Below are 13,865 nucleotides of genomic sequence, written 5' to 3'. Positions count from 1 at the left end.
TTTACAAACAACAGAATCTCTTGGCTAGATAAGTTATTCCCTCCTGTAGTCTCTTAAATTGTGTATTTGATTTACAGACCATAGTGGTCTTGAACTATTCTCTTTAGATCAGACTTGATACCTGCTGTTTTTACATACGTTGTGTCATACAGCTCAAGGAGACTTTAAATGTGCAGATGCTTTAAGAAATGACCAATTAGAGGTGTTCTGAGATATGAATTCAGTCATACAGGAAGTCTGAAGTTTGCTAGGGTATTTTCCTACAACTGTATGACTAAACATGGAAAACCTACACTTGCTTCACTGTTATGCTGATACTCAGTCATTCATTCAGTTGTGTCTCAAAACTCACTCTAGGACAAAAAAAAAATCCACTTAGCTGGTGGAACTTTCTAAGTTACTTATAAGGTGATATTTTTACAGCTGACTGTGCTTTTAATGACCAGTTGACTCTCATTACTTTTATTTTCTTGGGTTTTTTCTACAGCTATTAAATGTACCAACACTGTCATTGTTAGTAAGGAACTAACTTAAACTCTTTTCCTGTCAGTGAATAAGAATTGTGGCCTGTTTATGGTGGGATATTTTATGTGACTCTTGAGCCTGTGGTGCCCTGATAACTCTGCAGTAAAGTAATTATTTAGAGGAAAAAGAAGGCAATTGTACATATGGGTAATTAACTTTCCTATTAATAAGCTGTTAGACAATTAGGAACAGCTTAGCTGGTCTCTTGAGTGCCTTACTGCACTAACTCCTGAGTAAACAGCCTTGTTTGTGAGCTTGCTTATTTGTTACTGTCAGGGTGCCCATTCCGCCACAGTGATCCCGAGCTACTGAAGCAAAAGCTGCAGTCATACAAGATCCCTCCCAGTGGAATAGCTCAGGTAAGGCATATTTTGCTTGACACTTTCATTAATAAGGCACTGCTTTTCAATTTTACTTTCTATTTGTGTAGGAATGCCGCATGCAATTTGTCACTGTGTGTATTGTGAAATATTTCTTCTTATATAAGTTTTATACCAGAATTTTGGCTTTCTGGCTGAAATGCTCCTACTGATGTGATGATTATTGTCACCACTTTTTATTGTTTAATATTTTGAGGAGGTTTATTCCAATAGTGGATACAATCCAGAATTTTTTTATACTTTGTTTTACTGCACTGTGATTAGAAAAGAAATTTAAATGAATCTGGCTGTGTTTTAGAGAATTAATTTTTATTCTTATTTTATTCAGTGACTGATGGATGACTAATGTGTAGTCAGTACACAAATGTAATTCTTTTCTGTAATAAACTTCTAAAACCCATACATTCCTCATTATCTGTTGTGCTAACTTCCTCTGAACAACAAAAGCACATAAAACACCTAATGGAATTAAGCAGAAAATTTTATCAGCTTTTAAATAATGTAAACTTAAATTTATCTAAAATCTATCTTATATAGCAAAAACAATGTAGGAATTGGAACTTTGAGATGTGTCCTGAAGAACTGTGTCTCCCACTGCATTCTCTAGCAAGAGCTTAAGGCAGTAAGAGGATGTCATCATTTTCATTGAAAGAAGAGATACTGGTGAGATTTAAGCTGAGACCAAACAGTTCTGTGTATTAACTGGCTGGAACCTGCTTTAGGTCCATAGGAAAAATCTGCTTTCAGTTGTTGTCTTTAGTTCACATGGAATGTCACCATTTTTTGTCAGGCATCAACAGACTGTAGTACCAGATGGAAAAGAATGTGAAAGTTCCACTTAAAGCAGTCTGCCTTGGAAGGACTAATTAAGATAAAAATTAAAAGAAAATAGTTTTAAAGAGTTTATTGTTCATTATAGTAATTATTGACAAATTCCTGAAATACTCATACGTTTTTGTAGGAGTGTTTTTTCCTTTTTCTTTTTTTTTTTCCCTGTTTTCTTCTGGTTCATATCAGTAAGCATCTATGTATCTGACAGGCCCTAGAGTTATTTTCCTTTGTCTGTTTTTCCTTATATATATATATCTACATATATCAAGAATTGATGCTGGTCTGGGATTTTTTATCCTCCTAATCATTGGAAAGATTGGTGAGGATTTACTGGCTTAGATGCCTTGCTGTATGTGTGGGTAGTATTTTGTAGAGGTTATTTCTTCAGTGAATTTGCACAGTAAGACAGCATCTTCATATTTACTGTAGTTCCTTATTTAATGTGAATTGTGATTTTATTTTTGTGTGTCTGTGTGTTTAAGGTTTTTTGGGGTTTTTTTGTAAAATAGAATTTGGATTCACTAGCAGTCTTATATTTTCTTAGCAAAGGTGACTAAGAAAAACTGTCTCCATCAACATCTTCTTTGCCCAGAAATGGATGTTGTCCTGTCTATGACTTTTGTGGTGTTTAAGTGCATTTAGGGTAAAGGGCTCTTCAGTGTCCACTCCTAGTGTTAAACCAAAGAAACCCCAAAATGATACACCCTCCATGCAAAACCTAATAAAAATAAAACAAAATAATGTAAAATAAAATGTTGGCTGCTGCTGGCTTCTGAGAAATCAGTCTTTTACGTTAAACAGTCTTTGAGATATCCAGTAGGAGAAGAGGAAGAAAAATGCTTGCCATCAGTCTCTAAGTTGTCATTATTGCTGCCTCTCCTTTGCTCCATTTTCATGGTCCATTAATGCTTGTGTGACTAAGAACAGGTCGGGATCCTTCAGTCCAGACAGGGCTTTTAGGAGTCTTCTCTGATCTTGATGATGGTTGCTGAGTATCAGAAATGGTTTTTTTTTTCCTTTAGCTCTGTGAATAGATGTTAGGGGTGGATAGTTTACCAGTCTTTCAATGTAACTAGACTGGCATTCACTCAAACCATACCCTTTGACTCTTAGATTTCCTGTTAACTCCAGGTCCAACAAGAGCTCCCTTATGAACTGGTAGATAGCTATTTTTAATGAATGGTTCAGAGCTTGACCTTTCAGCTGTGTATTTCAAATAAATGGTATGTTTTTTCTGGGGCTCAGGACCTCTTATGCTCGTTCCTTGCTCTGTTCCAAAATTCTGGCAATGATGCATAATTTTTCAAACATCTCTTTTGAATTTAGCTATGCACTGATGAATTGGTCCCCCACTGGGATTTTCATCTTTTGGTTAGAGTACCCATGTCTTCCCTCCAAACCCACAAACAAGGCCCTTCCTTGTCTTTGAAGCTTGTTCCTCATGGCTATTATGTAACCCACAGTGGGGGTTGGTGTCTAGCCCTGATGGCTGTGGTTTTACCCCAGATGCTCAGTTTTTTAATGTTGTTCTCAGCCTTCTGTTTCTGGGGCTGGCCATACTCTTGACATGCACCCTTTCCTTTAAGGTTCATAAGAGTTTCTGAGTTTTTCCAATACAGATAAAGCATTTGATTGCTGCTTGGTAGGAACAAACCCCATCCTAAAGGGTTTTTTCACAAGATTGGGTGTGAAAAGGGAAAGATGATGTGATGATGGTAAAGAGCAAATGCTGCCAGACCTCACGTGACTTCAACAGTCAGTCTGAGCATTAGACTGCTTTCATTGCATTCATTTTGTAGTACTGTCAGTAATGAAAAAAGGGATCAAAGCATTTGAATATGTGAATCTGCTTGCTATGAAGTATTTGGATCCAACCTGTTGTTCCAGTCTAGATTTTCTGAGGCTGTATCTTGTCTAGGATTGTATCTCTGAAGTAATTGTCCAAAGTAATACAGCAGATGACTTACAGGTCTTCCCTAGTTATCATAAGCAGAGAGGTAATCCTGATGTTTATTCCAATAACTGAACTACTTAATTTGTATTAATTTCACGTTTTCCTTAGGTTAGTCTATATTTGTCATAGTAGCTTTCATTTTTTTAAATGCTTCTTGGAGAAAGAAGCATTAGCTGAGCATCTGATGTGTGGATGTGTAAGTGCATAGCATTTGAATTTATAGTGTATAATTTTTCATTTCTCTCTCTGATATACTGCTAACTAGGTAAAATCCTAGTGAAATCAGGTTTGATAACAGCTAATCAATTTGAAGAATATAAAGATTAATGTATATGTTAAGATATGTTTTTACATATGGGGCATTGAACAAGTACATGTAGTGACAGGACAAGGGGGAATGACTTCAAACTGAAAGAGAGGGAGGTTTAGATTAGATATAAGGAAGAAGTTCTCTACTGTGAGAGTGGTGAGTCACTAGAACAGGTTGTCCAGAGAAGTTGTAGATGTCCTATCCCTGGAAGTGTTCAAGACCAAGTTGGATGAGACATTGAGCAATCTGGTCTACTGAAAGGTGTCTCCATCCATGGCAGGTGGGTCTGAACTAGATGATCTTTAAGGTCCCTTCCAACTCAAACCATTTTATGATTCCATGATAAATACATCTGTTGTGATGCTGTACTAAATGCACTGTAATGTGTTGCCTACACATCTTACATATAGAGAGATAGAAATTATAGGCTTTGAATTAGTTATTTCAAAGTATCTATTATTTGTTTCAGAAAGTTTTCTTGGAGAAATTACCTTTTTCCCAAATCATGTCAATAACAATAGCAAAACAAAAAGTAGTAAAAATGTCTGGTTCTACAAACAGGAGAAACAGACAGTCTAGACTAGTTCTTTTTGCTTTTCTATTAGGAATAAAAGCATTTTAGGGAAAAATACTTCTGTCGATGAACAGCAGATAACTTCAGAAGAAGGCTTGTTCTTTCTAGTAGAATTCTTCTCTTAATTTAAAAATGTTTTTTCCCTATAACTGGGTTAAATTAAAGGTTTTGATTAAGCCACTCACTGAACTTTGTATCATATTCTTCAACAGATTTAGTGTTTTGGTGGGTTGGAGATTCTTCACAGAGATGGAAATAAATAAGCCAGTCTGTGCTTAGGCCTCTGATAGGGCTGTATGTTTCTATGAATGACAAAAAATCCCATCAAAACACCAAACAAAAAACTGCCAAACCTGCAGAAAAACCCACCACAAGAACACCACAGTGAAAAAACCCATCTCTCCCTGTTGATCTAATATTTAAAAAGTTTTATGTTATTGCTGTCCGTAAAAATATTTTCCCTTGCAGCTAAAGAAAGTTTCCAGGAAAAGTCAGAAATTAATCACACATAACTGAGTCTATGGTAGAAAGGTTTTCATGATAAGTTAATTCTGCAATGTAAAAAAAACTCAAACCCAAACTCAATTTGAGTAAGTTGAAAATAACAGTGGATAATTATAGAGCCCCAACTGTCCTGCTATGCAACATCTTTACTTTGATGCTGAGGATCTATAAAAGCAGGTGGCTGCATACATCTGCCAAACATCATCTCAGCCTCATTAGCAGTCAGTAGAGCAGCATCAGAAAAGCAAGTTGCAGATGGCAGTGAAGAAAAAGGCACATAAGGACTAACAGGAAAAGTCCTTGAGTGTGTACCTTTACTTACAAAATAAAGCAATGGCTTAATGTACATAGAGGCAAAAGATTGCTGCTGGGAATTAAGCTTTGAGTGGAGGTCTGTTTCTGGGAAATACTAGGGAAAAACAGCTGCAAGCTTGCTTTCATTATGGACAGAAATGTAGAAAAGATAATATTTATTAGGGATTGTAAATCTGTTTTGTTTTAATAGAGGATTGTTAGTTTCTCTCACACAGAGGACTCCTTTCTATCTGGGCTTTGTTCTTTTTTGTTTCCTCTTAGCAACTTCTTCCCTCATAAAGCAAGTTAATCTACTAAAGCTATTCTTCTTCAAATATGTTAAATGTGCCCCTTATTCCCCCTCCCTTTCACATATGCAGAAGGGGAACCTGGTCCCCCATGGTGTGGCCAGTTGAAATTTACATGTATACTAACTTTTTTTCTCTCTTAGGGTTTATACTAAGAATTTGTACATATCTGAGTTTGTTTCCTCGATTAATGTTCTGAGAGTTAAAATGTATTTACAACTAAATTTAGAAAACTGTTTATTTATATCATTCTATTACATATAATCTTGATTAAATAAAGAATAATTTTGAGAAAATCTTAAGTATTTATGAACTAGATTGAATTAGCTGACTTATTTCAACTGGAAAATTCAAGTTATATATACATTATATAATATTGTGAATGTTTTTTTTAACTAACCAACAGACAAATAGGTCTTCTGATAATTACTCCATATTAGGTGAAAATATTTTTTAAGAAAGTATGTACATATAACATGGTTAGCATTTTCTTTAAAATAGAGATGGCTCTTTTGTACGGCATAGATTATATTGTAAAGAACAAACAAGCAAAGGTAAGGCAATATGAAATTGAAATGTTTAGAATAGATGAGGTTTTTCAATCCTTAACTACTAATTTTTCCAGTCAGTTTCAAGGAGAGAGGAGAAAAAATGGAAATATATGTATGTATACAGATAGTGGCAGATTTCAGACTTCGTTGCCTAGCTGGCCTTGGCCTTTGTGTTTTACAGAAGGTTTAACAGGAGGAGGCAAGAGGGATAGAAATGTAATCAGCTGGGCTATTACAGAGAAATAATGGGGCTAAGTACTTTCCTGGCAGTGTGTTGCTGTTTTTATCCATTCAGCAAATGTAATTTATTTATATGTCTGTCAATAAATACAAGGCACCATCCGATAATGAGTACAGCAGGGATTTAAGCTGTATATTGTTGTGTTTGACACAAAGGTCAACCTTGGGAAATGGCTTGAAATTAACATTTCTTGAAAACTATTTTTCCTTCCACTGAGGCTATCTCTTAATTCCAGCAATTTTCTCTGTTTGATAAGCAGAGAGAGCATACATTTTGATTATATAAAGGAGGGAGGAGGTAATGAAACTTTAAAATATTTCAACCAGCATTGCATTCCGGTGATAAGAATGGGACTTCATGCAGCACAGAAGAGATTACCTGAAATAGAATTGGAAAGCAAATTGTATTTACAAAAGATGGCATGATTTTCCTAATACATGTTCAAAACAGCCTATTCACTCACATCTTCTGCTGAGCTTGACTAGAAATAGCTTCATTTCAAAAAGGACAAATCTGATTGAAGGTAAAAGCATTCCCCTCTCACAGATACTTGTCTAAAGGATTTGCATTAAATTTTCTTGATGGGAGCACAGTAGTATTTTGCTGTGCATCTGCATGAACTGGTAATGTGGAAAATAAAAATACAAATCATGTCCTTGATTGCTTCATGCTTCAACCACTTGAATTCCTAGATTTATGTCTGCAATTATAGAAGAGATGTTGCAATATGATAGTTTGACAATAACTGTCACAATGATATTACCAAAATATAGATTCAACTTATTCTTGAAGTTAAGAGTATTGAAATTACATTTTAAGGGTTGGGCGTACCTTCCTGTGGTTTTATCTTGTTTTTAACATAGCCGGGGCATTTTAAAATGTTGTCAGTTATTTGCAGGACTCACAGGTTTCGTGTGCTGCAAATGTCCATGAGCTGTTGTAGAAGGCTGCTGTGGAATACCTTTTTGTTGAAAGCATCAGGAAGTTGAATGTGTGCTGCTTGTGAGTCTGTCTCGTTGCTCTCCCCGTGCAGGTCCTGGAGCTGGTGAAGGGCATGCATTACCAGCTGGCCTGTCAGAAGTACTTCGAGCTCACGCATGATGTGAGTAGCTACCACTCTTTGTTCAGCTGTTATCACCTCCTTTGTCTTGAGGAAGGCCTTGGAAATCGTGAATGAAGCCCAGAGACTATTTTCAGTTTGCCCATCCATCATTAGCTGTTTTGCCTTGTTAGTTATCTTTTCAGTAATTTCAAATATTAATTCGTAATTTTCTGCATTTATATATTGACATTATTAATACCCTCAATATTACAAGTTGTTGCAAAATATTATGCTGTCTTCCTGAAAAGGTCAATATTGTTGAATCTTACCTGTTTCAAGTAATTTAGCTTTTTCAATATCCTGCTTTTAATCAAATTTGTAGGCTTCAATACAATGAGCAAGTTTGATGAGTTTAGATACACCTAAAAAAATAAAGGGAAAGTATCTAAAACCTCTTAATTTAATCTCCCAGCATTTTCATGGTACCTTTTGTTAATTTTTATTTGGTATTTTTTCACATTTGTAGATTTGTAGATAAAAAAATAATTTGTGATTATTTTTTTAAATCAAGATGAACATATGAACATTTTCAAATCTTTCCCATTTGCTTAATTGGAAGCAAAGTTATCTTAAAATTTTCTCCAAAAATTTTTAAGATAACAAATGGCCACACTTCATCTCCTGTGTGATTTCTTGATTCAAAGAACCAGCTTTTGCACTGCTTCAAGATTCCTTGTCATCAAAAAAACTCCCTCTCTTCACAAACCAAAAAATGGAAGCATCTCTTTCTAACTGCAGACTATGGAACAGCCTTACTAAGGATATGGATGAGGATTAAATGACTCACCAGAGGCATTTACCACTGACTTTTTGTTCTTACCAGTTTTCACAATTGACTTAAGTGGAACTGTTTATATATTTCCAGCAGTCATGTATGAATGTATAGCAAAGGTGTACCCTGAGCCTGTGTTCAGTGTTGTTTTGGCAGCTGTATTTTGAGAGGAACACTTTGTCTTATGGTCTTAGAAAATGTGAGAACAAGTCTAATAATCTGGAAGGAAATTCAAAACAATATACAATTTTAAGTTTAGGTAACACTTGCTCTGTGTAAGCTCATGTCAGTAGAAATAATATTTTCTCAAGATGACTACAGACCCCAAGGTCAACATTCATCAAAAGATAAATCACTACTATGCATTTTAGGAAAGCTGTCTTTCTTCTGTAGGAATTCCAGAAAAGCATTATTTTTTATCATTTTTTTTGTAATATAAACATCTTTTCTGCTTGCACTCACAATCATCTTTCTGCTTTGCTCCTGATATAATTTCAGTGAGAGAAAGCAAAATACACAGACACTGTAGTTTGAATGGCACATGCTTATGATAACAATTTTATTACAGAATTTAACTGCTCAAGTTGTTACCAGCCTGCTTGGACTGATTTTTCTAGTCTACAATTATGTGCTTTATTAATTTAATTTTTTTTTTCTATGCAGAGGTAAAAGATGTGTCTTTGAAGCAGGTGACCTTTACTTGCAATCAAACCTTTGCTTTCCTGTATATCACTAGCAGAGTTCTTCATTGAAGGAAATTTCAGAAGAATCAATTAGCATAACTGATTGTTTCTTTGAGTAGGGGAACAATCTTAAATAAAATTTTCATGGAAGTAGTGGACTTGCTCACATGCAGAATTCTAAATTATGTAAAAATTTTACCAAGAAAGTGTTTGATTTGTATTGGGAAGAGCTGTTGGTGTTGCCTGCACTTCTTAAAAGTTATGGTGTGTATGTGGGTAAGATTGACTATGAATGACTTTGTAACAGAGACTTGTTAAAGATACACGTAGCCTATTTAACTCTTCACTAAGTGCACGAAGGGAAAGCTGTAGCAGCATGATTGCTCCACGTGTTTTTTCTCTAATATCAGCTGTGCCATTATCAGCTGTCGTTTTAAAAGTTCTTGGTTAAAGCCCAAAGATGTTATAGCTTCAAAATTATTATTTCAGGATTTTCAAAACAATATTTGCTATAGCAGGAATATTAAACTGGAGTTTGTATGAGAGTCAGTATGTGCAACATATGCTGAATCCGAAAAAAGTCTTGTGTTAGTATCACCTATTTAGATGGATTATACAGTTGTGTCTGAAGTGCCAGGCCTTTTTCCTTGGTTAAAAGCTTAAAGTTTTAAAGCTTTTGCATGTTAAAAGCTTAAAGTTTTGACTGCACAGAAAATACATTTTTATATGGGTATGGTGGATTCCAGATAGATTTAACAGTGCATTGGCAAAGCTGTTAGAGAAATCTACTTTCTCTATTTCTCGTCGTAAGTCTCAGCTAACTTACAACTAAGTTAATGATGAGGCTTTTAAAATTAATGTGCTTTGATCTATATTACTTAAAAACTTTGTAAAACTTGCATAAAAGTTGTATGAGCAGTCTAATGTAAAAAACTACTTCCATTTTTGTATTCAAATATCTTGTGAATTTCCAGCCAGAGTAGAATATTTTTATACAAAGAAATGCTTACTGTACCCTGTTGAAAATTACAGAGAACAGAATTCTTTCTATATCACTATATCACAAATGAAGATGATGAAAAAATCTTCCTCCTTTTCTTTTAAGGTTCTCACAAAAACCTGATGGTTTGAATGGATGGAATCCTTTTAATTAAGAGTTGTCTAAACTTCATCTGATAGAGTTTTATTTAAGTAGCATTCAAGTTTGAAAAGGAAAAAATGGTACATGGAATCATACAACAATTTCAACTAACAACCTGTAAATAACTTTTAAAAACCCACAAAGTAAAACTTACAAATACCATCAATCATCTCTGAAAATATGGTTGTAGGCTCCATTCATACAATAAGCTGTTTCTACAGCTTTTTCCAGACTGCTGGGGAGAGAAGAGTTCAGAATAAAATTAGGAGTTACACAGTGACTCTTAAATTGGTCTGAAGAGAACTGAGATTTTAAGGTTAAAAAAACTAGAGCTCATTAAGAGATTCTAAAAGGAAAGCCAGTTTTTCACTATATCACTTCTTTTTAACCTTTTTTCATGTAAAGAAGTAATTTAGTTCCCATGTAATGAAAATTGGAGCATGGATGAAAGTTGGCTGGATGAAACTCATCCAAATAAGACTAAAATCAAATTCAGTGATGACTTCGGGTTAGGATGTTTTTTTTTTTTTTTTTTGTTATGCGTTTGAATGCCAAATTAGAGTGCTAGGACTGTTACTTTTAAGATTTTTCAAGCAAGGTCACTGACTGCACTTGCCAAATCAAAATCTGAATTAGATTTTGTTATCCATGTCACCATTTTGTAATGCAGCTAAGCTCGGCAGTGGTAATGCATTTAATCAGGGATCCATTTAGAGCACACACTGATCCTCTGCTTTATGATTATTCACAAGCAGCTGAAATTTAAATTGATGGGGTTTGGCATATTAAATTAGCCACAGTATGTCCTTAGGAGATTCAGTGTGTGTGCAGAGTTGCTTATTATGCCTGAATTGGCCACTCCCTTCAGGGAAGAAAGGAATGTAGTGGGAGCAGAAATTTACAGGTAATTTACTCTTACTCTTCCGTGGTGTGTTGTACCCCATGTTTGGTAAGACTTCCAATGTATTTTAAGAGCAGTGTTTTTTTAAAAATGCTTCTAGAATTCACATGAACTGAGAGGCAGGTGAAAGGTGCAGGTTGCCTTTTAAAGCATCTTTTAAAGTAAGCATTTCCAACTTCTGAGCCTCCCAAAAGAAATACAAAAGTTATAACTCTGGTTCTTGGTCATTACATCAGAATAGCTTCCTTTTAAAGCTGAAACCTTTCTTGATTTGAAATATTTGATAAGCATTAATCGAATGTTCATTTATCAAACAATTCCAGAGCTGAAAGAATGCATCTGCTAAGTAAAAAGTAGTAATGCAAATCTGCTGCTAGTTTTCTGTATTTTTTGCACTGAAGACTAAATGTTCTGAGGTACTGGTTGTGCATCTAGAGTCAGGATGCTGATGGTGGCACTGATGGAGCAAGGATAAATTTGATCTTTGGGGCTTCTGTCTTACCTCGCTCCCTTATAAATATTGCATTTATGCCTTCTGGGGAAACCAGGGAAAGACATGAAGCTACCCTTTTCCATTTTCACACTGATACTTAAGATCTAGATTTATACTGTGCAGTTGCTACAATTTCTAGCAGTATTTTTCACTCTCATTTGCACTCTAGACTTCTCTCACTCCCTCTTTTGGATGGTGAAAGTCCATTTTAAGGTGTAGGTTCAATAGTTCTACATCTCTAAAGTGATGCCATTTTACTTACGTGTTTTTAGATGCTTTGGGGTGTTATTTTTCTTTACTGACAGTGTGAAATAATGTTTGAATATGCCAAAGTTACTTTATTTCTGCAATGAAGGAAGAAAATTTCTGATGAAACTAGATTTGTGTTATGCTAACATTTACTGAAACATTATTTACAAACCAATGACATTTTCTTCAACAAAATTGGAACTTATTAAATTGTTAATTAATCTGTTTTTGAATATGAAAAAGATGAGTTTTAGAAATAAGTGTAATAACTTGATGTTCCTTTCCTTTTGTGTGCAGGTGGATGACATTGGGTTCTCTTTGAATCATCCTAATCAGTACTTTACAGAGAGTCAGAAGCTGTTAAGTGGTGGTAGAGAACCAAAGAAGGAATTCAATAACTCGGGAAACTTTCAACAAAAAAATAATAGTCAGGAAAGCATAAATTCAAGTTCTACTCCCACCTCTTCAAATGCAAAAGCTGATACAGAACTGGAAGGACTGGAAGCATACTTCACTGAAGACTAAGCAGCTGTGTTATTTGTGTTATTTTTTCTTTCTTTTATTATTTCCCTTCTCTAGCTGGATTTGTCCCTGTACGAATATGCACTTCACCACTGAAGACAGAAGCATTTAGTGCTTTGAGAAGGCTGAAAAAACAATAGATAAATATTGAAGCTGTAATTGCATCCAGTATTTATTCTTATTGCTTTAGGAAACTGTTTGATAGGGTGTGTTTAAGGATGGGAAATGAAACTTTCTTCATAATTACTAGGTAACTTACCCTTTTTTTTGTTTTCTTCAAAAAGTTCAAAATTTTTTATCCCCTTTTGTGATCACTTTTCTATGTATCATCTTAATAAAAAAATTGCAAAGCAGAAGTTTTTTGTATTTTCTTTTTAGCTATATTGGGATGGTAATTAAGTAGGAGTTCTTACAACCAAAATTATTCTTTGGAGGAGTCTGTCTGTCTCTTCTATCTGAGGAGCTGAGGGAAATCAGCTTCCTAATTTGTACCTTGGCACTAAATTTAGAGAGCTGTTTTTGATACTTGGAAGAGAACATAATCAGAGTTTAGACACCTGTATGTAAGAAAGTAATAAAAGATATTCTACCAACTGATCTATCATGAAGAAGCTAAAAGCTTATTAGCATATATTTCTTTTAAAGTTTCTTCAATGTCTGAGTGTGGTTGGAGCCTCTTGTGTCCTGCTAAGCTAAACAACCATCTGAATGAAGCTTTGGCTCACCAAAATTCCTCCCATTCTCCCAAAGCTCAGGTTGCCCAACACACAAACTGCTTTCAGTCCAGCAGCAACCACTGTGCGGTGGATGGGAGCTCCAAGTAGTGCTGCTGAAGTTATACTTAGTCAGAAAATAAGGGTTCTGAAAATAAAGGACACCCTGATAGAGTTATTCCAAAGTGAAAAATAGCAACAAACCCAATTACCAAATAAACCAATAACCAGAGGCCCTCAAAATTCCAATCCCTGTTTTACAAGTTGAAAATGTGTTTCTGCAGTAAAGCATTGCAGATGGATTTCTTTGCAAGTATCAATTCTTCTAAGTGGATCTTTAAAGCAAATTATTGTATTTTGCTACTTGAAAAAAACACGGGAGACATACATCTAAAATTTGAAATTGTGCTGGAGAAGACACTTCAGTATTCTGGCTCAGTAAAGGAGATACTAAGATAATATTTGGTTGCATTTCTCAGGGCTTGCACTATGCCAGAACATAGCCCTGTGCAGCAGTCATGCTGATGTAGGAAGTAGTTTTCTTTCCATCCAACTTCTAATCTCAAATGTACAGTTCAGTTTGGAACTGGATGTTTCAAAAGGAATGCTGGCCCAAAGCTTGTGAAGTGCAAGCATCCAAGGCAATACCCAGTCTCTGACTTCAGTGCCTTTCAAGATCTAATGATGAAGAGGAGGTCACTGTTGGGTGTTCAGCAGAAGGAAGGCTGAGGAGCTCCCAAACTGAGTGGGGCTCTGCTGAGGTGAGGAGTGGCAAGGGGAATGGTGGGAGCTGCCACCACCATCATTGCACCCAGCG

The 13,865-nt window shown here is 35.3% G+C and overlaps 1 protein-coding gene across 1 annotated transcript in view; it reads left to right on the top strand.

Moving 5' to 3' along the window:
• Window positions 1-12,583, top strand: part of PRIM2 (DNA primase subunit 2) — an 88,661-nt gene extending 76,078 nt beyond the window's left edge. Inside the window, exons 11-13 of the mRNA XM_053973572.1 lie at window positions 802-884; window positions 7,506-7,574; window positions 12,111-12,583. Of these exons, the coding sequence (XP_053829547.1) occupies window positions 802-884; window positions 7,506-7,574; window positions 12,111-12,338 (380 nt within the window). The 3' untranslated portion in view covers window positions 12,339-12,583. The remainder of the gene's footprint in view (window positions 1-801; window positions 885-7,505; window positions 7,575-12,110) is intronic.
• Window positions 12,584-13,865: the final 1,282 nt, after the last annotated feature.

This window comes from Vidua macroura, chromosome 3, assembly GCF_024509145.1.
Source record: "Vidua macroura isolate BioBank_ID:100142 chromosome 3, ASM2450914v1, whole genome shotgun sequence".
In the NCBI taxonomy this organism is placed as follows: Eukaryota; Metazoa; Chordata; class Aves; order Passeriformes; family Viduidae; genus Vidua; species Vidua macroura.
This window is presented reverse-complemented; position numbering and strand designations above follow the sequence as displayed.